The sequence below is a fragment of the Nelumbo lutea genome, chromosome 7 (assembly GCF_056320005.1).
Source record: "Nelumbo lutea isolate HS-2025 chromosome 7, American lotus-T2T, whole genome shotgun sequence".
Lineage (NCBI taxonomy): Eukaryota > Viridiplantae > Streptophyta > Magnoliopsida > Proteales > Nelumbonaceae > Nelumbo > Nelumbo lutea.
Window position 1 is genome coordinate 51,599,254 of NC_142690.1, and position 27,548 is coordinate 51,626,801.

At 39.2% G+C, this 27,548-nt stretch overlaps 1 protein-coding gene across 9 annotated transcripts in view; it reads left to right on the top strand.

Moving 5' to 3' along the window:
• Positions 1 to 23,048, top strand: part of LOC148846370 (uncharacterized) — a 40,577-nt gene extending 17,529 nt beyond the window's left edge. For 7 of the 9 annotated variants that reach the window (XM_088954247.1, XM_088954246.1, XM_088954243.1 and 4 more), the window contains 7 exons: positions 19,356 to 19,444; positions 19,528 to 19,666; positions 20,585 to 20,659; positions 20,840 to 20,961; positions 21,952 to 22,027; positions 22,155 to 22,214; positions 22,587 to 23,048. In XM_088954247.1, the coding sequence (XP_088810373.1) occupies positions 19,356 to 19,444; positions 19,528 to 19,666; positions 20,585 to 20,659; positions 20,840 to 20,961; positions 21,952 to 22,027; positions 22,155 to 22,214; positions 22,587 to 22,715 (690 nt within the window). In that variant the 3' untranslated portion in view covers positions 22,716 to 23,048. The remainder of the gene's footprint in view (positions 1 to 19,355; positions 19,445 to 19,527; positions 19,667 to 20,584; positions 20,660 to 20,839; positions 20,962 to 21,951; positions 22,028 to 22,154; positions 22,215 to 22,586) is intronic. The other 2 variants (XM_088954249.1, XM_088954251.1) reach the window with 1 other exon arrangement.
• Positions 23,049 to 27,548: the final 4,500 nt, after the last annotated feature.

Genomic DNA, 27,548 nt, shown 5'->3' on the forward strand with positions numbered 1-27,548 from the left:
TAACACCAAAATCAGAAAGAACGTGATGATGAGGAACCTAGGCCTTGAGTAGTCAGCTATGGTTAGTACAGTGAAGCCTAAGCTGAGTGGGAATAAGGGTGGAAATGAATCGAGGAACGAGGACAAGAAGGATTTGATCTGCGACTATTGTAAGAAACCTAAACATACCAGAGATACCTCCTGGAAGCTATACCCACACCTTATATCGAGCTGACTCAGAAACAAGAAGGGAAATGTGAATATGGCAATGACTAGTGATTTATCAGGACCACCTACTACAACTTCTCTAGAGTTTGTTGCAGTAGCTGCAATGAGGGCTGAATTGGAGAGATATGGGCAGTTTTTGAATCAAAGGGATACAACCTGTCATAGTTTTCAAGGCGCCAAGGTGAGGCTAGGTGACCATGGGGTGCCCAGGCGCCTAGCCCTCGCCTAGGCGATGTAATTTAAAACTAAGGCTTGCCATGGATTTCTATCCCTTTTGAACTAGTTTTTATTGGTTTTATGTATTATGCACTTACTTTTGTGCTTGTATTTCTTGCAATGTTGCTTCAAGTAGGCAAAACAATATATTAGAGTTGCAACTTACAAGTTCAAAGTTAGAACTTGAAAGAACTGAAGGGTGCAGAGCCCCTATTTTAGTTCAACAATACATAGGGAACAAATACTAAAATAAAAGAAGAAAGTGAAAAGGAAAAGTAGGGGGCGGAGCCCTTGTTCTAGACCCAGAAAATCTGGTGAGAAAAATATTAAAACAAAAGAAGAATTATGAAGAAGAAAAGAAGGGATGGAGCCTTGTTTCAGAAACCAATGATGAGAACAAAAAAGATAAAAAAATGGAAGAAATTAAGAACAAAAGAAGGGGGCAAAGCCCCTGTTCTAGACCCAGAAAAGCTGGTGAAAAATATACAAAAATAAAAGAAGAATATGAAGAATAAAAGAAGGGGTGGAGCCCCTGTTTCAGACACCACTAATGAGAAAAAAAAGCTGAAAACATGCAGAAAATTTAAGAACAAAAGGAGGAGGTAGAGTCCCTATTTTAGTCCAAGAAAATGATTCAAAAAACTTGGAGAAAAGATACAAAAAGGAAGAGAAAATGGGGCGTAACCACTGTTTCAAACTAGGAAACAGAGAAGAACTGATTGACTCACCTTGACTTTAGAGGACTGTGTGGGAACGATGGAGGCTGTTGTTCTCTCATGTTCCTCTGTTCGATACTTCAATTCTATTGTCAATGTGACACCTTCGAAGATTAACATTTTTTTTTACTTTCCTCAAAACAAAAACATGAAAACCAATGTTTTCGAACCGTTGTTGACCCGGATGGTCGGACCATTCGGATTGGAAACCGTTTAGGCGACCGGTTTTGTTTTAACCCAAACCCTCCATTTGGTCAAAAATTGTTGAATTAGTCAATGAACCGTTGGCTTGGATGGTTTGACTGGTAAACAGTTCGACTCGGAGAATGGTTTGTTGCTCAGATATCAGATCTGAGAAATCTTTGAGATTGATAAGTCTCAGATCCGAGACTGAGAAATCTTAGATTTGTCTTTCTCGCGTGAGAAGGTGAGAAAGAGAGGGATCTGAGACTGAGAACACTACCATTGTTGCCACTGTAGTTCGCCATCGCCATTGCCGTCGCTGTCGCCATCACCCTCATTGTCGCCACTGCAAGCTTGCAAGTCCTCCTCATCCTCTTCCTCCTCCTCTTCTTCTTCTTCTTCTTCTTCTTCTTCTTCTTCTAAGCTCTTTCAGTTCAGTCGATAACTTTCAAGTTTCAACCCTTATTTCCTCTTATATAGTATGCATTAATGCATCTTACCCTAATATTCCAATCTAATGGGTAAGATGCTCAAACCGTTTGAATTGTTTGACCCGAACGGTCGAACCGCTGACCTAGAAACTAGTGGCCAGAACGATTTTGTTTCTAGGTCAATTTTTAAAACCTTGATAATAACATGCAATAGGTTCTATTATAAAAAATAAAACAACCAATAAAATATTATATATTTTTTGTTTAATAAATATTTATATAATATATGTTTGCTTCAGCCCACTAAGCTTGCATCTAAGATAGTTGGCATTTGGGTAAGGTGTTCTTTGAAAAGTTCCTAGTTGCCTAGGCGTTGCCTTGACAACTATGCAACTAGTTCCAACTCCTTATCAGGTGGACAACAAGGTGTAGGTGGATCAAGAGGTTGCCATTCTACTTTGTTTGCACATATAGGTAGTTCACATGTCACTACAAATTATGTATCCACTACAGGTAAGGGGGGACCTCCCTAGATTATAGACTTAGGAGCCTTAGAACATATGACCAACATCTTTGCCATTTTCTCCTCATATCACCTCTGCTTTGGCAGAGATAGAGTTTCCACAGCTGATTGATCAAATGTTCCCATTGCTGGGAAAGGGTCTGTCAAGATAACCAATACCATTACCCTACCTTCTGTCCTTCATGTTCCTAGACTAAGCACTAATCTTTTATCTATTAGTAGCTTGACAAAGAATTTGAACTGTTTAGTGATTTTTCTCCTGATCATTGTGTTTTGCAGGAGTTGGAATCAAAGAGGACAATGGGGAGTGGTCGTGAGGCGAATGGAATCTATCTTTTTGATGTGCTTCCCAGTCATTAGAGCCGTCATGTCAGTGGGAACATTGAGTTAGAGTCAGTGGGTCAGATTATGCTTTCGCATAATTGGTTAGGGCATTTGTCTTTTTCTTCTCTGTGTTTTTTGTTTCCAAAATTGTTTGAGTTTGTTAGTTTGTCTAGCTTGAAGTGTGAGGGTTGTCAACTTGGAAAGTATTGTAGACATTCCTTTAAAGCAAGTAATAAAAGATGCTCTTCTGTTTTTGATATTGTTCATATTAATGTGTAAGGGCCATACCATATTTCCTTTATGGGTGGCTATTGGTATTTTCTTCTGTTCATGGATGATTGTTCTCGACACTCTTGGATATATTAGATGAAATCTCGTGATTATGTACCGTCTTTGGTTCGAAAGTTCCATTAGGTGGTGCTGATGTAGTTTGGGGCATGAGTGAAAGTGTTTAAATAAGATAATGCCAAGGAATACTTTGAAAAAAAACTTGGCATCATACCTATTGGAGCATAAAGTAGTCCTTCAGAGCAGTTGTATATACACTCCACAATAGAATGGTATAGTAGAAATGAAGAATAAACATATTATGGAAGTAACAAGAAACATGATGTTGAGCTCTATAGTTCTAGTTCTTTTTTGGGGTGATGCAATTCTTACAGTAGTTTTCTTGATTAACCATTGCCTTCTCGTGTTCTTGGATGTCACTCTGTTCAACATTCTTTTTCTTGAGAGGGAGATGTTTCATATTCCTTTAAGGGTTTTTGGATGTGTATGCTTTGTCCATGTTCTCGGTCCTCATCACTTAAAACTAGACCCTAAGGCGAAGAAGTGTGTCTTCCTTGGGTATGTAGGAAATTAGAAGGGGTATTGTTGTTATAATCCAGTCTTCGAAAGTCGGTATGTTACTATGGGTGTCACTTTTTTTGAGTCCACACCTTTTTTCTCGGGGGGTTTCTCTCAAGGAGAGTAGTCCAGTGTTTGACCCACCTACTCCACCCACTTTGCCACCTCCATTGCGTCCTGTCTCTCAGTGTTTTACACGATAGTACCTACAACAGTACAAGGAGGTTGATTCCACAGTAGAGGAACCCACTTTACTCCCTATTGGCTTATCGAAGATTCCATGTTCAACTGACATAGACCTAGGTATGCCTCTTGTTTTCTCTGATGGTTTAGTTCCTATTGACACTACTATCCCTGCTTCTAACACCATTGTAAATGACGTAGATCTCCCTATTGCACTCCGAAAAGGAAAGGTGAAGTGTACTGCTCATTGCATCTCACACTATCTTTTCTATAGTGGATTATCCCCTTCATATCGGGCCTTCCTTTTCTCCCTCGACTCTGTCTATACCCAGGAGTATTAGTGATGTCTCTCCAAACCTGAGTGGAAGACAGTTGTGCAGGAGGTAATGAAAGCATTGATTAAAAATCAGACATGGGAGATTGTGGATTTACCTGATGGCAAGGAGACAGTTGGATGTAGATGGATTTATACAGTGACATTCAAGGCTGATGGGAGTATAGAAATGTACAAGGTGAGGCTGGTTGCAAAAGGGTACACTCAGCCTTATGGCATAGATTACTTGGAGACTTTTGCACCAATGGCAAAGATGAGCTCAATCTGGATTCTTCTATCACCAGTAGCCACTTACTCTTGGCCACTCTTCCAACTAGATGTGAAGACTGTTTTTCTTAGTATGGACTTGCAAGAGGAGGTGTACATGGACCTTCTAGCTGGCTTTTATAATGATGTGGATAAAGGAAAGGTATGTAGATTGAAGAAGTCTCTATATGGTTTGAAGCAATCAACTAGAGCTTGGTTTGACAGGTTTAGAAGTGCATTGGTTGTATTGGATATATTCAAACTCAATTTGATCATACTCTTTTTGTGAAGAGGAGAGGGTCACTGGTGTTAGTTTTGATAGTATATGTGGATGACATTGTAGTAACAGGAAATGATTTGAGTGAGATTGTTACATTGAAGAAGAACCTGCACAAAGAGTTTGAGATTAAGGATCTTAGGGAGTTGAAGTACTTTCTAGGCATTGAGGTGGCAAGGTTTAAGCATGGAATCTTCATCTCATAGAGGAAGTATGTTATGGATCTACTACAGGAGACATGAAAACTTGGGGTAAGGGCAGCTGATACACCTATTGATCAGAACCACATGATAAATGCTTCAAAAGGTGAACTGGTGGAGGATGTTGGAAGATATCAGAAACTAGTGTGCAAGTTGCTATACTTATGTATGACACGACCAGACATCTCTTATGCAGTGAGTGTAGTGAGTCAATACATGCATCCCTGCGAGTTCAGCATTGAGAGGTTATTGACAGGATACTTTCTTATTTGAAGGGATACCCAGGTAGAGGCATACTGTTTGCTGATCATATACAGTTGAAGTCAGAAGCTTACACAGATGTTGACTGGGTAGGGTGTCTAGATGACATGAGATCTACATTAGAAGTTTGCACTCTTGTTGGGGGTAATCTAATTTCATGGAAGAGTAAGAAAAAAATAGTTGTGACAAGGTCAAGAGCAGAAGCTGAATACAGAACCATGGCACATGGTGTTTTAGATCTCTTCTGGGTCCGTTCCTTGTTAGGGGAGATTGGAGTTGAGGCCCAAGAACATATGATGCTATACTGTGACAGTCAAGTAGCAATTAACATTGCTCACAACTCAGTTCAGCATGATAGGACGAAGCATATAGAAGTGGATATACACTTTATAAGGGAAAGGATGACATTTTTTGAACTTTGCTTACCATACGTTGCATCTGACTTGCATCTTGCTGATGTTCTTACAAAAAGTGTTGCAAGAAACAAGCTGGAGCATGATCTACGGAAATTGGGAATGTGTGACATCTATTTCCAACTTGAGGTGAGTGCTGAGTTTTGGACTGATATCACTTGTTTTTATTTACATAGCATAGTTAGGGGGTTTTTGGGCCCAATGCCCATTACTTTATGTTTTAAGTTAAGAGTGTTTATTTAGTTCTTTTTTTTTGGTCAATAACACTTTCATTAATTCATCAATAGAAGATTTACAAAAGGAAGACAAACACGCTTATCTTCCAAGAGCAACAAAGAACCTCAAGAAAAGGAAAAAAGAAAGAGAAAAGAAAGAAAACACACTAAAGTTACAGCTTGGCCAAAAAAAATGAATCCCTTTCTGCCCCTTGTTTAGCTAAATCGTCAGCTAGGGAATTAGCCAATCTTTGAACCCAACATATCTTAACTTCCATCTCCCGCACCAGCCACTTGAATTTCCTCCTCTCATTATTGTACTTCCATATGCCATTGTGATCTTTAAGCAGCCACCTTATCACCACCTCTGAATCCCCTTCAATTAAGAGTTTCTTGATGTTCAACTCCTTAGCTTTTTGGACTCCTTCCATAACTGCAATGATCTTAGCTCTAGGGGAGTCACCCACTTCAATTGGGCTTGAGAACATGGCAGAAATGACCCCATTTCCATCCCTAAAAACACCCCTAATCCCCGATTGTCCCGGATTTCCCCTGCTACACCCATCAAAGTTTAGTTTCACAAATCCACTAGGTGGAGGGGTCCAAGCCACAATCATTACTAACTTAGTTTGTGTGCAACTTGCAATTTTACCCCACTTCCTCAACATGTCATCCACAGTGTAATCTGTGAAAAGCTCCAAAGATTTCAGCCATTGTACCGCCCTAATATGAATGATAGCCCTTAGATGTGCTACTCCTCTCTGAGCTTCTGAGAATATCTTGGAGTTTCTTTCTTCCCAAAGTGTCCAACATACTGTAGCCCTTAGTCCTCTCCACATTGTCCTTCCCCTTTTTATCTGCCACCTAAAAAAAGAAGGGGAAAAAAGGCCTTGCAAGTTTGATGGGGGGTTCCAGCAACAACCAAATAGGGACAAAGCCCATTCCCAAATTGACTTCGCAAAATGGCAAGACACCAGTAGGTGAAGACCAGTCTCCCCATCCGCTTTACAGAGAACACATCGCTGAGGTGACAAACAAGTATTGGGTCTCTTCTTTTGGAGTAAATCACCAGTGTTGATTCTTTCTAGATAGGCTTCCCAACAAAAACTACCAACCCTAGGAGGTATTGCTTTGCACCAAACCTCATCAGCAGGAAAAGGAGGGAAGGTAGGACTGGTGGACTGACTTAAGACTTTGAAGAAAGAAGCACAAGTAAAAATGCCATTGAGAGAAGGTGTCCAAATTCTAGAGTCCGCCCTAGTGGGGTCTAAGACAACATTATCAAGATTTGCAATAAGGCTCAAAGTAGTGTCAAAGTCTGAGTCCCTCAAATCCCTTCTTAGACCCAAGTTCCACCTAATCCCAGAAATGGAAGAGGACGGGGTGGTAAAAGACGAGATTGGCTCATTTTTCAAATCAGAAAGAGCAAACAAAGATGAAAACTGATCCTTTAGAGGGGCACTCCCCACCCAGGTTTGTTCCCAAAATTTTATGGAGTTACCGGAATTCAAATCATACCTGATATTAGGGGAGAAAACTGGAAGTAGGTCATGAATGGCTTTCCAAGGAGAATTGCTTATGGTCCTAGCTCTGATTCCAGCGTCCCATCCATTATGCTCCAGCCCATGAATACTTGCCACTATTCTAGCCCAAAGCTTCTCCTTTTCCACTAGGAATCTCCACAACCACTTTCCCAACAGAGTCATATTCCTTCTCCTAATATTCCCAAGCCCCAAGCCACAACATTTCTTACTGCTACAAACTACCTCCTAGCTTACTCTGTGACCCCTCTTTTCCTCTCCCGGTTCCCACAGGAAATCTCTCATTAACTTATCCAATCTATTAGCAACCTTCACTGGGATTTTAAACACCGATAGGAAAAAGATAGGTAAATTAGCAAGCGTGGCCTTAATAAGAGTAATTCTCCCACCAAGAGAGAGGTAGTTCTTTTTCCATGACACCGGTCTTTTTTCGAACCTTTCCACCACCGGGTTCCAAAAGCTCTCTCTCATGAGATTATCCCCTAAAGGCAACCCTAAGTAGTTCAAAGGCCAACCCGGGACTTCACACCTCAATACTTCAGCACTCTCCCTGATCTCTCCCTCCTCCAAATTCACCCCCACAACACAACTTTTCCCAAGGTTAACTTTCAAGTTGGATATTTGCTCAAACAGTTGTATCATTGACTTCAAATTCCTAATAAAGCTCACATTACCGCCTTCACAAAACAGAATCGTGTCGTCAGCAAACTGTAAGTGAGTAAGAGGGGTTTCTGCCCTCCCAACTCTCTAGCCTCTAATGAGCCCCTTAGAATCTGCTCTGTGAATCAATTTTCCCAAAACCTTCGCAATTAGAACGAACAAGAAAGGAGAAAGGGGGTCTCCTTGTCTTATACCCCTATTGGCTGGAAAGAAGTCTACCACTGTCCCATTCACTAGCACTGAATAATGACAATTCTGGACACAACCCATGATCCACTTACACCATCTAGCCCCGAACCTGAGTTTAGTCAATACTTTCCTCAAAAATTCCCAGTCCACCAAGTCATAAGCTTTTTCCAAGTCTAGCTTACAAACCACTCCCTTCTTCTTATCCCTCTTAAAGTTCTCAACACTCTCATTAGCAATTAAAATTTGATAAGTGATTTGTCTTCCATTCACAAAAGCTCCTTGGTAGTGTGCAACATTATCTGGCATAACCTTCTTCAGCCTTAAAGACCCCTTTTGCAATGATCTTATACAAGCTATTAACCAAGCTAATTGGCCTAAAATCCTTCGGGTGGGAAGCATCTTTCTTTTTGGGAATTAAGGATATAAATGTGGAATTCACACCCGGATTGACAATTCCTCTCCTGTAAAACTCCTCAAATACCTGGAAAAGATCATCTTTCAAAATGTCCCAACATTCTTGATAAAAACCCATAGTGAACCCATCCGGTCCTGGGGCTTTTGTTCTATCCATAGAAAAAACAGCCTCCTTGATCTCTTCTAAACTAAAGCTTCTCTCCAACCTTCTCCTATTCTCCACCCCTACATCTGGCTAGTCCAAACCTTCTACCCACACCCTTCTACACAGGCCTTCTTAGGATAGATTTGAAGTGCTCCACACAAGCCCCGACAATCTCCTCTTGATGCACTAGCTCAACTCCATCTACTACCAATTTGAAGATCAGGTTCTTCCTTCTCCTGCCTTCTGCTAGAGAGTGGAAAAACTTAGTGTTTTTGTCCCCCTCTTGCACCCATTTACATCGAGATTTTTGCCTCCAGCTAATTTCTTCCTTGTGCAGGCAATCCTCTAACTGTCTTCTTAAATCTCTCTTGAGCTCAATGTCTTCCTCTCCAAGTTCTCCCATTTCTTCTTTAAAGTCAAGGCTTTCAATCTTTTCCAGTAGATCTCCCTTTCTTTTTTCTATCATGCCAAACTCTACCAAATTCCACTCTTTGATTTTTGCTTTCAAAATTGAAGTTTCTTATGGAATTTCATCCCCTCCCATTCCACTAATGGGTTACACTCAAACCACCAATCTAAAGGGGGTAGGACCTCCACGCCTTTTTTCCTCCTTACATAATACTATGGGTCAATGATCGGAGGTCACCCTTGGAAGAGCTCTAGAAGCCAAGGTTCCCCAATGGGCTTCCCAATCTAGAGAGAATAGGAATCTATCCAATTTAGAACAAATGGGTCTAGATTGGAGGTTTGACCAAGTAAATGTCTTATGAGTTAGGGGGATCTCTTTAAGCTCAAAGTCATCAACAAAACTGTTAAACTTTCTCATACTTTTTGTCACTCTCTGGTTAACTTTATTGGATTCCTCCGAGAATCTAATCACATTGAAGTCCCCACCCATGCACCAGGGCCCAACCCACAACCCTCTAACATTCGCCAATTCCTCCCACAACTCCTTTCTCTTTCTCGTAGTCATTTGGTCCGTAAACATTTGTGAGAACCCACGTAAAATCACCCTCAAGCTGCTTAAACTTCACGGAAACCGAGAACTTTCCGATCAACTCCTCCAGGCCTTCAACTACATCCCTCTTCCACATTGTTACAATCCCCCCGGATGCACCCCAAGAGGGAGCAGCCACCCAACTAACCCCCCTGGCTTTCCAAACACTCCGTGCCCAAATGTCGCTCTCTTCCTTGCACTCCCAATTCCCCTCACATTCCAACTGAGGATCTTCATTCCACTTCTTATTTAAACCCCTTGCCACCTTCCACTACTTTCCCCCTTTCCTCCTATCTCTTTTTACCCCGAGATTGTTGTCTCCTACATCTCTCTTCAATCTCTCTACTTCACTCAATCTCCTATTCTTTGTTCTGATCTCCTTCTTCCTTTTCTGTAAACTTTCTTTCAACACATTCAAATCTTCCAACCTACAACCCAACTTCTCTATAAATTCAGCTAGCAAGTCTTCTCTCATCGAGTCCTCCACCCCTACCCTTCCTACAGAAACCCCTCCATCTCTGCCCATCTACCCGTTCTTCCTCTCCCCTGGTCCCACCTTTGTTCTTTCCTCTCCATCCAACCTCCCTCTCCTATTACTTCCCTCCTTCGCTGTTCCTTTCCTTCCATCTCTACCCTCAAACCTTTCCCTCCTCTCCACTAGCCCCTCCCCTCTTCCTTCCTCACCTTTCCTCCTCCAACTCAATATTCCTTCCTCATCTTACAAGTAGCCAACTTACTAAAGGCATACTTGTCTTTGTACTCTGTTTTTATTTGAGTATATAAGTTAATAAAAGGGAAGGCCAAACCTAATTTTGTCTTCTTCCACTCTCCTCAATCTCTCTCCTCTTTCTTTCTCTACATAAACCTTCTCTACTCTTTCTTTTCTTCTTTCTTTCACAGTTTTTATATCAAAACAAATGTTCTGAACTTTTCTACTTTCCATATTGACCCACTATACAACTTTTTTCAAAATTCACCTTTAGATTGGAGATTGTAGAGAAGATGGGCCGAATGGCCCATAGGTTGTTTATTCTTCTTGTTATTTTGGGACCATCCTGTCAATATTAAGTTATTTTTTAAGTTCTTTGTAAATTCTTGCCCAACTAATTGCTCCTTGTAATTACTCAAATATATCTAATAAAACAGTGTTAGAGGGTTGGGATAGAGACTGTTCGAAAACTCTTCTCAGAACCCTCATTGCCGAAACACACAAGTCTCCTCTCCTCTCTTCAGTTTCAACATGGTATCAGAGCATATCTGAACTTGAACGTCCTAGGGCTGGAGGCTTAGTCACGTACTGCCTGATTCTTGGAGGTCATTGGACGAGCCCAAGACTAGAATCTCTTGGAGAAGGGGTTCGGTGACCAGGAAGAATCAGAGAAGAAGAAAAAAAGGGAAGGGGAACAACTCGGTTCTGTTTTTGAAGCTCGACTGTGTTTGGACTGTTGAAGCTCGAACTGTAAGTTGTGCTCAGTTTTCAGGTTCTGTTTTGCATTACCTTCGACTGTGTTTGGATTGTTGAAGTGTCCGAAAAATCCTAGCTGTTCTGTACTACCTTCAACTGCATTAAATCTGATTTAACCCAGAAATTTCTGGTCTGTTTTTCTCTTCTTCTTGGATTGTTAAAACCTGCCGAAACATCCTTGTAACAAGGCTGTGTATTGCTACTCTTGTTCGGCTGTTTTAGAGGACTGTACGAACTGTTTTTGGGGTCTTTTCTCTTCCTTGACAGTGGGGTTGTCTCTATTGCCCACGCTGTGTTTGTGAAAAGGCCTATTCAGCAATACCGATTGATACTTACTCTTCTTGGCTGAGTGTACAACCTTGAAAAGGTACTTCGGCTGAGTGCACAGTGCCTAGGAGTTTTTGATTACTTCTTGAAGCCTGAACTCAGTGTGTTGCCTCCTTGTGGTCGGCTGAACTCAGTGTGTTGTCTCCTTGTGGTCGGCTGAACTCAGTTATTGCTTGTTCTTATCCAACATACTTGTAGAAGTCATCTGAAATCATATTTGGAGTGTTTACATGATGTACTCCTCAGAGTTTGAAAACAAGAGTGGTGCTGAATATGGACTGGGTCAGGGGACTCCAAGTGATTCCTTATTGACTGTGACCACAGTTAAACTAGATGGAACTGATTATCTGGCATGGTCACAATCAGTAAAGATTCATGTTTGTAGTAGAGGAAAGTGGGGGTTCATTTCTGGGAGTAAGAAGGCTCCCCCAGAAGATGATCCATCCTACGAGAAGTTGATGCAATAAAATTACACTATCATTGGGTGGCTTGTGAACTCAATGCAGCCACAAATCAGTCAACACTACCTATGGATGAATTCAGCAAAAGAAATTTGGGACAGTGTTGCAGAAACCTATTCCCAAAAACTCAATGTGGCCCGGGCATATAAATTGAGAAGTGATGTAAAGAATTTAAGGCAAGGAGAGAAACTTCTTGCTATATATTTCTCAACCTTGAAATCCTTATGGAAAGAGATTGACTTAATAGAAGCTGTAACTTGGGACACCACTAATGATGCAGAGACCTATAGAAAATTGGTTGAAAGGAACAAGGTTTTTGAGTTCTTAACTGGACTAAACCCGGAATATGATATCACAAAACAAAATATTCTTTCAAAGGAGTGAGTATCTTTGTCACAAGCTTATGCATTGGTGAGTAGTGAAGAGAGCAGAAGGGCTGTTTAGGTTCAAGGAGCTGATATTAATGATCACTTTGCCAATATGGGGATTAAACCTAAAGGGAATGTTGGAACTTCTAGTGGCACAGGAAAGAAAGAAGTTGTATGTGAGTACTGCAAGAGGCCGAAGCACACCAAAGACAAGTGCTGGAAGTTACATCCTAATCTTGTTCCCATCAGGTTTTAGAAAAAATATGATAGTAAAAGATCAGGAAGTGCAAATGTAGCTGCCGGGCCAGATAGTGAAGAGATGTTTGCTTCTGCACAGTTGGTAGCCATGAGAGCAGAATATGAAAAGTTTGGGAAGATGATCAGTCAGCTGAGTGATGTGACCTCTGCTACCGACCCTCCAGGAAATTCTACTACTTCAGCATTTGCTCATTCAGGTATAAGGGCTTTTGCTAATCATGCTACCTCTTCAGGTAATCTCAAGATCCCTTGGATTATTGACTCAGGTGCTTCTGACCATATGACCAATCTGTCTACCTTGTTTGTTTCATATGACTTACTTCCTGGACGTGATAAAATCACTTTAGCTGATGGTTCACTTGTCCCTATCTCTGGTAAGGGAACCATCAAGGCTACAGATTCCTTGTACCTCCCTTCTGCCCTTCATGTACCTAAACTAAATACAAATTTGTTGTCTGTGAGCAGTTTAACCAAGTCACTAAACTGTTGTATAACCTTTTTTCCTTCCTACTGTGTTTTTCAGGATTTGGAGTCTCAGAAGGTGATTGGGAGTGGCCATGAGGCGAACAGAATATACCCGCTTGATACTCCGGGACAATGCACTGATCATCTTGGGAATGTTGCTCTTGGATCTGTCTCTTCAGAGTCTATTAGTCGGATTATGTTGTCATTGTCATTTTGGTCATCTGTCTTTTTCGGCTTTGAGTCATCTATTCCCTGATCTGTTTAAGGGAATTAGTCTATCCAGTCTTCATTGTGAGTCTTGTGAATTGTCAAAGCATTGTAGAAGCAAGTATCCTTTGAGAAATAAAAGATCTTCTGTTCCTTTTAATATTGTGCATTCTGATGTGTGGGGGCCTTACCACTTACCCTCCATGGGTGGCTACAAATATTTGATCCTGTTTATTGATGACTTTTCACGATTCACTTGGATATTCCTGATGAAATCCCGTGATGAAGTTCCAAGACTTGTAAAACAATTCCATGAATTTGTTCTAATCCAATTTGATACCAGGATTAAAATCTTCAGATCGGACAATGCAAAAGAATACCTTGAGAAAAACCTATCCTGCTATCTTTCTGATATGGGGGTTATTCATCAAAGCTCATGTGCTAGGACCCCAGAACAGAATGGGGTTGCTGAGAGGAAAAACAGGCATATTGTTGAGCTTGCAAGAAGTATCTTATTTGCCTCACATGTTCCTACCAGGTTTTGGGGTGATGCTGTACTTACTGCTACCTATCTTATAAACCGCATGCCATCCACGGTTTTGGGGTTTAAGTCTCCCTTCACTCTTTTTCATCCGGACAAAGACCTTTTTCCCGTTCCTATTTGTGTCTTTGGCTGCACCTGTTATGTACATGTTCCAAGTGTCCAAAGGCATAAGTTTGAACCCAAAGCCCAAAAGTGTATCTTCCTTGGTTATTCCTCCAAACAGAAGGGTTATTGCTGTTTTGATCCAAAGTCTGGAAATCGGTATGTCTCAATGGATGTCACCTTTGATGAGTCTTCCCCTTTTTATGGTTCCTCTCCAGAAGGACATTGTCCACAGGGGGAGAATTTGACACAGGTGTTCGCTCTTCCTCTTCCTGTCTCTGTTGAGTCCCTTGATGTGTCTGCCTCCCTCAAATGAATCAAGGTTGGATCAGTCGTTCCATTCTCCTTGTCCCGGTACCCTACCTCCTCGTCCTGTCCTCAATCCCAAGGTGTATCAAAGGCAAAGATCCAGAAATGTGCAGGTTGTTTCTCCTACAACACATGAGCCTTCTACACTTTCAATCACAGAAGAGACAACATGTACTGGTTCAGCACCTTTGGATTCATCATTCCCTGACCTTGATATTCCCATTGCTGTTAGAAAAGGAAAATGGAAGTGCACTGCACACTGCATTTCCAAGCACCTTTCTTACAGTTTGCTTTCACCTTCATATTTTGCCTATCTCTCTTCTGTTGCTTCTCATCCTATGAAGCTCTTAAGATTCCAGAATGGAGGGATGCTATGAAATCTGAAATAGATGCCCTACACAAGAATGACACATGGCAAGTGGTGGATTTGCCTGAAGGGAAGGATCTTGTTGGTTGCAAGTGGGTCTTTACTATCAAATACAGAGCTGATGGCACCATTGAAAGGTACAAGGCCAGGTTGGTTGCAAAAGGATATACACAGACATATGGGATTGATTATTTAGAGACTTTTGCACCTGTTGCCAAGATGACATCTGTGAGGGTTCTTCTATCTTTAGTTGCTCACTTTGACTGGCCCCTTTATCAATTGGATGTGAAGAATGCATTTCTGAATGGTGAATTACATGATGAGGTTTACATGTCTCTTCCTCTAGGGATGTATGGAACTGATATAAAAGGGAAGGTATGCAGACTGAAGAAATCTCTTTATGGACTAAAACAGTCCCTTAGAGCATGGTTTGAGGGATTTAGAACAACACTTGTTAACTTTGGTTATGTGCAGACACAGTCTGATCATACTCTTTTTGTGAAGAGGAGTGGACCTCTGGCAGTATACCTCATTGTGTATGTAGATGATATTGTAGTGACGGGTAATGATGCCTCAGGAATTCAAGATCTAAAATCTTTTCTCCATACAAAGTTTGAGATTAAAGATTTGGGGGAATTGAGATACTTTCTTGGCATAGAAGTGGCTCGATCTAAGGATGGGATTCTTATCTCCCAAAGAAAGTATGTTCTTGACTTGGTCTTTGAAACTGGAAAGATGGGTGCTAGACTAGCTGCTACTCCTATTGATATGAGTCATAAACTCTCAGCCTCAGAAGGGACATTGATAGAAGACAAAGGAATCTTTCAGAGACTTCTTGGGAAACTTTGTATCTATGCATGACTTGGCCAGATATTGCATATGCAGTCAGTTGCATTAGCCAATTCATGCATGCTCATCGAGACACTCATTTGGCAGCTGCAGAGAGAATCCTAAGTTATTTGAAGGGCTCCCCAGGAAAGGGTATTCTGTTTGCCAAGCATGGTCATATGAAACTTGAAGCTTACACCGATGCTGACTGGGCCGGGAACATTGATGACAGAAGATCTACATCTGGGTATTGCAGTTTGGTAGCTGGTAATGTTGTTTCTTGGAGAAGCAAGAAACAATCGGTTGTTGCTCGGTCTTCTGCTGAAGCAGAATACAGGGCCATGGCACATGGGGTTTCTGAATTATTATGGCTAAAATCTTTGATGGAAGAACTTGGAGTTGAATATGACAAGCCAATGATGTTGTACTGTGATAATCAGGCTGCCATCAACATTGCTCACAACCCAATGCAACATGATAGAACCAAGCATATTGAAGTTGATCGACACTTCATTAGGGAAAGGGTCTCTTCGGGTGAAGTGTGTCTTCCTTTCATCACATCTGAAGGACAGTTGGCAGATTTTCTTACCAAAGGCATTCCCAAGGCAAAACTTCAGCATGATACCAGCAAGCTTGGCATGATTGACATCTATGCTCAGCTTGAGGGGGAGTGTAGAGAAGATGGGCCAAATGGCCCATAGGTTGTTTATTCTTCTTGTTATTTTGGGCCCATCCTGTCAATATTAAGTTATTTTTTAAGTTCTTTGTAAATTCTTGCCCAACTAAGGGCCTCCTTGTAATTACTCAAATATATCTAATAAAACAGTGTTAGAGGGCTGAGATAAAGACTGTTCGAAAACTCTTCTCAAAATCCTCATTGCCAAAACACACAAGTCTCCTCTCCTCTCTTCAGTTTCAATAGAGATAAGCTCAAAAAGTTGGATTGTCAACTTAAGGTTTTTGACCCAAGTTCTATTTTCTTCTTCACAGAATAATAAAGTGTCATTGGCAAATTGTAAATGTGTAATTGGGAATCTCATTGTCCAAATTTCCAACCCCTCACTAAGCCTTGTGAATCTGCCCTAGAAATTAACTTTCCAAGAAATTCAGCAATAAGGGTAAAAAAGAAGGGAGACATAGGGTCTCCTTGCCTAATTCGGTCAAAACAAATCCACCACTGTTCCATTCACCAACAGGGAGTAATGATAGGTCCACTTGCGCCATCTCTCTCCAAAACCAAAAATTCTTAAGATTTTCAATAGGAATGGCCAATCCACCATATCATAAGCTTTCTCAAAATCCAATTTACAGACAAATCCTTTCTTTCCTTCTTTTCTATAATCCTCCATACATTCATTCGCAATTAAAATTTGATCAGTTATTTGTCTACCTTGAACGAAAACACCCTGATTTGGAGAGATAATATCGGGAAGGGCCGCCTTAATCCTCAAAGGCAAACCTTAGCTATAATTTTGTAAAGACTGTTCACCAAGCTTATGGGTCTAAAATCACGAGGATGAGTAGCATCACTTTTCTTAGGTATTAGGGCAATGAAGGTGGAATTTAGTCTGGGATTGATTACTCCCCTTTCAAAGAATTCATCAAACACTTCCACTACCTCTTCTTTCAGAATATCCCAACAATCCTGATAGAAAGGCATTCGTAAACCCATCCGGTCTAGGGGCTTTACATATGTTCATAGTGAATACTGCCTCTCTAATTTCCTCCATCTCAAACTTTCTCTCCATCCATCTCTTAGTTTCCTTTGGAATCCTAGGCGACTCAAGCCTCTCAAGCCACACTCTTTCATTTAAGGGTTTTCTATAAATTGATCTAAAATGTTCTTTAAAAGCTCTAGCTATTTCATTTTGGTGTGTCAAAGGTACCCCATTCACCTCTAACTTGGAAGTGAAATTCCTCCTTTTTCTTCCTATTGCCATCACATGGAAAAATTTAGTGTTCCTCTCACCCTCCTTGATCCATTTATGCCTTGATTTCTGCCTCCAACTTATCTCCTTATGAAGAACATCCTTTAGTTGTTTCCTCAGTGACCATCTCATTTCCTTATCTCCTTCCTCAAAATTGTTCCCCTCCTCTTTCTTATCTAACTCTTCAGTTTGGTTGATCAAAGACTACTTCCTCTCCTCAATTCTCCCAAACTCAAAAATATTCCATTCCTTAATCTTGGATTTTAAGTCTTGTAGCTTCCTATGAAATCTTATACCTTTCCATTCTACCCTTGGGTTGTTCTCCCCCCACCAATCTCTAATCTTTTGAATAAAACCCGGATGACATGGCTACATGTCTTCAAAGCGAAAGGGGGCAGGCCCTCGACCACCAAGATCCTCCATAGAGATAGAGATAGGCCAATGGTCCGAAGTTAGCCTAGGCAATGCTCTAGATACTAGACCACCCCAGTGCTCTTCCGAGTCCACTATAAAAAGAAATCTGTCTAATCTAGAGCAAATTGGACTAGCTTGGAGGTTGGACTAGGTAAAATTATTATGTAGAAGGGGTAAATCCTTGACATTAAAGGTATTTATGAAATGATTAAATTTTCTCATGCTTGTGGTGATTGATACCTTGTCTCCTGTTATTTGTTTCTTCAATGAACCTGATTACATTGGAATCTCCACCAATGCACCAGAGCCCCTCCCACAAACCTCGTATGTCACTCAATCCATCTCACATTTCATTCCTTTCTCTATACCTGTTCGAGTCATATAGATTTGTTAGTATCAACTCAAAACCTTCCTCCACTTGTTGGAACTTTATAGATATCATAAATTTACCTACAAGTTGTTCACTTCCATCCATCTCCTCTTTCCATAAAGTTACCATGCCCTCTGAAGCTCCCAAGATGGCACCATTGCCCAATTTACTCCCCTAGCTTTCCACACACTTCTTACCCATCTTCTATCAAATTCTGGCAACTTGGTTTCCTAAAGGATGACTATGTCAGGATTCTCCTTTCTTGCCACTTCCTTAATATGAAGAATTCATGCCATTTTGTTAAAACCAATGGCATAAGGTGTCATATTGTCTCTTAGGTGGTTGCCTTTTGAACTAGGCAATTACCATTGTTGATGCAAAGAATGGGCTGAAGACAACTCTGTAGCTTCTCTTCCAGGATGAGCTGGCAGATGGAAGAGTCTGAGGGCTGTTGAGGCTGAGGACCTATGGAGTCTAAGGAATGCTAACGCCGAGGACCAACGAAGTTCGAGGGGTGCTGAGGCTGAGGACCAATGGAGTCCGAGGACCAATGGAGTCCGTCCTGTAGGGAAGGGAACATTAGAGACCCTAGGCTGATGCCCGAGGCGGGGACTTCGACGGTCAAGTTAGTAGGAGTGTGGCAAAGAGGGCGGACGAGGCTTGAGTTGAGTAGCTCAGACGAGGTCGCCAAAAAGTTGGAGAGCTTGGAGTAGCGGGTTTCCAACCCAGATTTCAGATGCTTACCTTGAGGGGGGTTAGCTCCTATTTATACTTGAGACCGCTTGGAGGTAGACGGATGCAGATGGTCTGGATGTGATCTGGCCCTGGGAGTGCGGCACTCTGAGGTCGCCACGTCTGGTCGTGCCATTGGTCCCGCGTTGCGCACCGCCCTCAGCCGCGTGTCTGTGTGCCACTGGCCTGCCTAAAGCGTTTGCATCAACCATATTTGTATATTTTGAGATGTCTAAGTAAGGCAACCACTCCAAAGTGCCTTATTGCCTAGATGTCACCTTAACAAGTTTGTTTTACAATGTATATAAAGATGTGTGGTTATGATTAATGCATGCATACATAATTTAACTACATGTATATACAATTATATGTTTCCATTAAAAAGTTGTAGGTTATAAATTGTAGGAAAATCATGTTTAGGTATTTCTTTAGGAAAACACTGTTACCAATATCTAATTTCAGTATGCTCAATCTGATTAGTCAAATTCAAATACAACTTGCATCTTGGTCATCTTTTTCTCATCAAATCATGCAAGTTCTTTAGTGATTTTTCGTCTTAATTATCAAAAAAGAAAGAAATTCAAATTTATTTCCCATTTTCCTCTAAAAATATATGGGCTTCACTTTATTCCTTTTAGTGTTCTTAATACTTGCCTTTCTATTTTCTTTCTTTGGGCCCACCATCCCAGGCCTATGATTTCACCCAATTGATCAGTTCATTTTACTTCAACAAATATTCCAACCTTACAAGAATCCAACAGATTGAGTGGAACAATCGGTAAGCATATATCACTGCTATTTTCAATTAGTTTCTTCTAGTGTTCATCCTATTTCTTATTTCTGTTTTAATTGTTCATGCAGGGGTATCTCTACTGTTCATGCCATATTTATTACAGCTATGTCATTATACCTAGTGTTCTTCTCTGATCTCTTTTCTGACCATTACTTTTCTGGCCTTGTTACATTCCGAAGTTCGCCATTGTCTACTTTTGCATTGGGGGTAAGGACTTTTTATAGATAGAATTCTGGCCTGATTTTAATGTATTAGATAATATTGCATTTTTCTATTTGCGTGTTTTTCTAAGCAAATAAATGCAATTTGACATGTTGAGTGTCTCCAAACAACTTGTCAGTGTAATCCAAACCTGTAATAAGAAATTAGGAACCGAATACCTTTATAACTTGCCACCTTTATAGCATCTTTGAAGGTGGTGCCAGAAAGGGATTTATGGCATTGTTTAGAAATAAATGAAGCATGGTTGGATGTCCTGCATGTTTTTCTAACTTTGTTGAACTTTTTTCTTTTGGGGTATGATATGATGAACATGTATGCATTCTTAAAGGAGCAGGACAGGGGTGAGAATTGAAGTTCATGTATGCATGTAAATGTATTTACTTCTAATTGATATTCGTCCTAAGAGAACTTACGAGGTTCTTGTAATATGTTCTTAGCTTTTGTTTGGTCGAAGTAATATGTTCTTATCTGATATAAGTTAAAAGTTACATTCCTTTTCAATATTGCTTATTATCATTTCTAAATGCTTATTTTTGTGTTGTATTATGTCATTATGTGTTAGGTGATCTTTAGTAACAGCTAAAATATACACTGAAAGCATATTGCAGAAAAGATTCCAAACTTGAAAGCAGCTTAAATCCAGGGATGTTGGTGGTGAAAGTTAAAACTTTAGGTGTAAAGTAATCATGCCAATACCTAGGCTTCATCATTCAGCAAACAAATATGTAGCAGGGTTATAGAACTGCTGAATGGGTCATTTTTAAACGTGGAACCTTTTCACCGTTCTGCTTTCAGCTCTGATTTTGTTTTTATTTTTTTGACCATGTTCTATTTTGTATTGGCCTTGTCATTTTATATCATGCAAGAACTCCAGCATTTATTACAACAGTGACTTTTTGGCAGATTTCTGTTGGTTACTTCATTGCAGACCTTGGAATGATACTTTGGCTATATCCTTCCCTTGGTGGAACAGAATATGTAAGTTCATGTTAACTGAAGGGTAGCTTGTTGACTTTAAGATATCTTTTCCATTTCACATCAGATGGTGACAAGGTAAAAATGTCACAAAGAAATTAAATAATTGAAGTTTTCCAAGTACCAAATGCTTGACATTGAAATTGTGCATGACCTGCAAAGTGATGGCATTCGTGTTTTCAGGTTGTCCATCATCTTCTATCTTTAGTTGCAGTAGCATACTCTATGTTGTCCGGGGAGGGGCAGCTTTACACTTACATGGTTCTCATTTCCGAGATGACAACTCCTGGAATCAATTTGAGATGGTAATTTGGATGAATACATGCAAGATTCCTGAGTTTTCATGTTTCTCATCTTATAAATTCTGATGTTTTTTCAAATATATAAAGGGAATGGTTTGCTAATTGGGTCATCTAGCGTGCTTCCCTAAATGAACTTGGAATCTTCCATGTGGCAACTAGGTTTAGTGTTCAAGAGGAATTTATCCATTACTCGTCCCACCTTTGTTCATGAAAAAGATTTGGCCCTAAAATACCTTGCAATGTATTCAATTCAAAGTAGACTCTATTTTATGACAACTTTTTATATTCAAAGCCTACAGGTTTCTTACCCAGGTTGTTTAGTGAACTCTCCTAGGCTAAATTACCTATGATTCTTCCATGTGACAATTATATAGTTCAAAAGGAGTCCCTGGATCTCTGCTCTTCTCCTTACCCTTTATACATGGAAAAATTCAGCCTAAAAAACTTGCCATGATTTGGAATAGACCTCTTGTAGACCACCATCAAGAAAAACAAAAATATGGATGACTATTGTTGATAGGGAAAATGATTCATATGGACTGTGGGGGTTTGAAAATGTCACTCTGGTTCCCCTTATCTTATTTTTGTCTTGATTTGCTCACAAGATCCATTTCTGTGAAAGAAAGAGGTAGGATCCTGTGGTTTATCAAAAAAAAAAAAAAAAAAGAGGTAGGGTCCTGTGGAGAAGCCCTGTACTTCATTAGGAGACCTCCCATAGTAAAAGATTTAAAGAATGGATAATCATTACTGATAGGGAAAACTCAACAAGGGTGATATGGACTGGGTTTCAAGATGTGATCAATCCAATGGATCCCCTATTTGACAATAGATGGTCTAGATTGGCTATAAGATCCCTGACTTGGTAGAAATAAGTGGGGTTGTTTAGGGAAGTTTCTAGTTGATCCAATTAGGGATTCCATAGAAAAAATAGACATGCAACACATCTCTGAGTAGGCTTTAGTTTTACTGATTTGGGTGTGTGGATTTGTGAAGGTATCTGGATACTGCTGGACTGAAGAAGTCCAATATTTATCTCATTAATGGGGTTGCAATGTTTTTTGTGTGGTTGGTAAGTTAAATATTGTAGTTTGTCTTATAAAATTTACATAAGCGAAGGGATACAGTACATAGATGAGATATGCCCTGCACTTTTTGCTCCTTCTAGATGCTTTCTGAGACGAATCAGTGGCATGCAGGTTGCACGGATATTTCTCTTCATCTACCTATTCTACCATGTTTACTTGCACTATGATCAGGTACCTAACATCCACAAATTCTCTCTCTCTAAATAACAAACTAAAAGTCTAGGAGCCTGTCCAGTACTAGAACTAAGATGACTTATCAAGCTTCGTTTTATGAAGGGATTTCATAGAATTTAATAGATTACATATGAAAGCATACGTAATGTAGTACATTTCAAACTGCCTAATTCTTTTTCTTATATTAGGTAATTTTTTATGGTAGACACGCTAGGTCTGTTAAGAGAACTTTGAAGACGTCAAAAGCTAATTTTAAATTAATTGCATGTGACAAGACTTTTTTGCCATTGTAAGACAAATATGAAAGCATCAGTTTTTGTCACTAAGCCAAGCTGGTTACATGCATCTTGTTGATTTCTTAAATGACAGGTCAAACAGTTGCATACATATGGCCGTATATTGGTCATTGTGGTGCCCTCTGTGCTAGCTATCATGAACTTGATGTGGTTTGTGAAGATCATCAGAGGAATGAAGAGGACATTAGCAAAGAGGCAGTAAAGGATATATACATACACTTGCATATTCTTACCATGTATCTACTCTGGGTGTATTGATCTGTGCATTCGCCTCTTTCTGCTTACTGTGTAAATGTTTAGAGGGAGAAAAAGAAAAAGAATGGGAAAAAAAGCAAGCAGACTGAAGCTTCTTATCCAATGGGAATCCAAATGTTGTAAATTGATTGAATCCCATAGAGCTTTCTATTCACAAATATCTATGATGTTGAAACTGATAGGATCAACTGCTTTGTTGGTTGGCATGTTCATTTTGTTTTCTTGTGTACACCAAATCTATTAGGGAGGAAAATGCAAATGAAAATTTCTGTAAGTTCAATTCATGGTTGTCCCTGTCCAATCAAATTTTAGATCTTTGGCATTGTTGCTCTATTGCCTGTGAGGTAGTTCTCAGTGTCTCTTGCCTTGAAGTTTAAAATGGAATAGTCACCATAAAGGGTATTATGGTATAGCGGTTTTTAATCTTAAACTGCTTTACAAAACAACTTTCGGGAGTTGAAGAGGAGATTGATCATGCATGAACTTCGTCGTATTAGTTTTTAAAATGACAAGCATGTTCTCAAGGTTCAAAATATAACGCCCGATGCGCCGATAGGGGTTAAATTTTTTTTTTTTTTCAAAATTGGTTCAGGACTGGTTTAAGGCTCCTCCACCTCCTGAACTGGTGATGCACCCTTTGTAGGGGCGTATTGAGGAGCAAGGTTCAAAATTTCATCGCGTATTGGCCCGTATTGTTCTAGCAAGTTTTCGGCATGGTACATGGTATCAAATTGAATGTGTTGTATCTATTCGTCGTATCGAGGCTGTATTGTGCCCATATCGTTGAGTACCGATGTGCTTTGACACTATATTGGCCGATGTGCTATCGATACGGTAACGTATCGGTTGGTACAGTACGATTTTGCTGTGGCAGAAATGCAAATAAAACTCCCTTTGAAAGAGGGCTTCTAAACCCATTTCAGAAGCCGTCTTTCTTTCCCAAACCCTTCAAAAAGCTTTTTAACCTTTTTAAAGACTCAAATCTTGTAAAAATTTGCCAAAACATCTATAAATTCGCAAGATTTAACAAGTTTTTCAAGGTTGCGAAAAAAAAGCGAAACTAAATATGTTTTTTCAAATTTCTTTTACATTTTCAGCTAATGTTAGAAAAGATAAGGGGAAAGAAAGTGATTTGCCCCCTACCCATTCGACAAGACCCCCCTTTTAGCAACTATTATGCATTTTTATTTTTCTTAGTATAAAGTTTTTTATTAAAGATAAATAAAAAAAAAAATGAAATCCCCCCTTCCTCTTTGCTCCTCTTGAGTAAGCTTATGCTTCTTGCATTCTGAACTATGCTTTAGGCCTCTAGGTAGTGGAATGCCTTTGTGTTTTAAAACATTGATATTTATTTATTTATTTTTTAATTTTTAGAATAAAATATGCAAAATAGTTATTTCATCTGTTATGTCCATAAATCCATTCATTTTTTTTACATATTTACTTTTCTAAATTTTAATTTAATTTTTAGAATAAAACATGCAAAACAATTATTTGAATAAAAATAAATAATTATTTAATTTTTAGAATATTAGAATAAAACATGCAAAATAATTACTTGATCTATTATGTCCATAATTAGATAGTATGTTTCTATTCCCAACTTCCCATTTATTGATTATAATATGTTTTTTTTCATAAAATTCACCAAAATGTGTTATTTTTATGCATAAATAGCTCATTTATGTCTTATATTTATGATTTATTAGAGTATTTATAGCATTTCTATGTGTTTCCATATGTATCCAAGGCGTAACCCGATATGGGCCGAACCTTGCATGTCCTCAAAGGGGTCCTTAATGGAATCTTGTTTTCGTATCACTGTTCAGAATTCATGCTTGGTTGCTTTTAATTCTCCTTGTAAAACAGACATGTATGTAATGTGATTTGAACCTTCGCGAATCACTTGTGTAAAGAACAATCACTATAACCATTATACCATGACCAATTTATTTATTTTAAAGGAATTAGTTTTTTTATGTTAGGTATATAAACTAAGTTGTTATAGGATTAATGGGTTGGGTGGGTTGGATTGGATTAAGGCGGGTTTGGGTTGAACCTGACTCATTTAACTTTATCTAACTGGGTCATTAATGGGTTGGTGGGCTAGATGGATTGGGTTGAAATTCAACCCAAACCAAACCCAATCCAACCCGCCCAATTGCCACCGCTAAATATAGTGATAACTCAAGAACATTTTACATTCAATGTGCAAGAAAAAAGGGAAAACCTCATATTTTGTCTTAAAGCTATATCTTTCGAAGGCATATGATAGAATGGAATGGCCATTCCACAATAGGTACTACTCGAAACCTCGAATGGCTGTATTGTATATCGAAGTGTTGTCCATCTTTATGTCACAGTAGGATGCCAATGTTCTCCATGGGTTCCCTTTTGGCTATAGGTGTTAAGATTAACCATCTATTTGTTTCTTGATGACCTATTGTTATGCAAGTGGAATTGCAGTTGCAGTTGTTTCTGGAAGATATTGTATGGATGAGATTTCTTATCTGTAGGAGCAATTGCAGTTGTTTTGTAAGTGGTCTGTGGTCGGGGCAGCAAATCAATTATAGCAAATCATCCATTCGCTAGTAAGAAAATCTACAGGCTAGTGTGCCATCGTAATTCCACCTATTTGAGTGTTCAACTTAATTATGAATAAAAGGGAAGTGTACTTCGGTGGTCCTATGTTCTTTCACCGCTTTAAAATTAAGAGTTGGAAGGTGCAACAGAAACTAGTTACTTGAAGGCTAAAACACTGTTAAGATTAGTGTATCACATGTACACCCAATTACTTCCACAATCTTTTTTTTTTAGGGAAAATTTTTGATTAGCACCCTTTATTTTGGGTTTAGTGTCAGTTAGATTCCCAAATTTTAAAACCCGACAATTCAGTATCTGAATTTTCAAAATGTATCTTATCGTTAATTAATTGTTAAGTGGCATTTGAAAAGACATAAATGCCCTTCAAATGTTGTCTAATTTTCTTTATCAACTATTCAAATCTTGACAAAAAAATGAACAGTCTCAAATCTTTGCCTCTTCTACTGAGATGTGACCTCAACTTTCTTGAATAGAAGAGGCAAGGATTTAAGACTGTTCATTTTTTATCAATGTTTTGATGGTTGATTAAGAAAATTAGATGACATTCAAAGAGCATTTGTGTCTTTTCAAATGCAACTTAACAGTTGGTTTACATATGATTAACGGTAGGTACTGAATTGTCATACTTTAAAAATTCGGAGACCAAAAGTGGCACTAGGCCCAAAGTACAAGGTATTAATCGGATTCAGTCCAAGTAGGTCTAAGCCGCTCAAGTCCAAATAGGACCAGACCGAAATCATCTATTTGGGTCCATGTTTGAATTGAAAGGATTTGGTGTGGTTGAACCTTTCATGCTCAAACTAGACTGGACAACCTAAACCAAATCAAGTTGAATTGATCATGTTTGGGTTGCTTTATGTTAGCTACTTGGATCCGAGTTAAGTTGGGTCAAAAACAGGAATGAAATAGATCATTTGTCATTGTTTGAGTAACCTTGGGTCAGGCATAGTTGGGCCACCTAGATCCGAATTAGACCATGTTGGTCCGAACTAAATCGAGTTAAACAGATGCAAGTTGATTCGAATTGGGGCAGTTGAACTATTTAATCTCGAATTGGGCCCGATTGACCCAAATCGAGTTGGTCTAGACTAGACTACCTAGTTGTGTTTGGGTTTATTCGGGTTGGGTATAGTTGGGCCATTCAAGACTGAATTAAATCCGACCAGATTGGACCGTTGAACCAGTTGGTTGGGTTTGGATTGATTTTGGCCAAGTATGGGTAAACCATAGTGGTCCAAACCAAATTAAGACATATTAACCCATTTGACCAAGTTTGGGTGCATGTCCATATGGGTGAATTGTGTTGAATAAAACAAAAAAAAGTTTAGTCCATAATTATTTCCAATAATTAATTAAAAATTAATGCACTAATTATGAATTGTTAGACTTGAATAAAAAAATATAAAGAAAAAATGGCTAGGCAATTCACACTTGCATTATTAGCGGTTAACCCAATGGATACCCACAACACAACCCATCCCAACCTATTTAGATTGACCCAATGGATGACTCAACCCATTTGCAACCCATTAAGTAAATGGGAAGGTTGGACATGTTAGATAATGGGTGGGTTTATCAACAGCAATGGCAGCTCCCACTTGTAATTGCTATTTCCAAATTTTTGGTGAATAAAATTTGGCTTCTAGCCCATTCAAAAAAAAAAACCTAGTTTTATGGAAGCCATTTTCGGTTCATTTCTTGATAAAGAAAAGTCATTCTATTAGTTTATTTTATGAATAATATAAATAATTTGATCATTTTTAATTTAATTTATTAAAACAATCAACATATGGATTAAATTCAAATCCATATAAATAGGTGTGGACACAAACCAAGATTTTCATGAGATGTTCAAGCTCAATTCAGCTCGGTCTAGAGTGAGCTTTGAACAAAGTTCAAGTCTAATATATAGACTCGTTTACACTCGGTTCATGAAGCACATGATCCCAATCGAGTTTAATTATATTATATAATATTTATAATTTCATATGTATATTTTTTATTTTTTATATGAAGCTTGGCTCACTATTGAGCTTGAGCCAATCTGAGTTCAAGCATATATGAGATTTTTAGTTGAACCAAATTTAAGTTCATGTTTCTAGATCGAGTCGAGGTTAAGTTCAAATTCAACTCATGTTTTTCTATCGAGCCGAACTCGAATAACCAATATTCAACT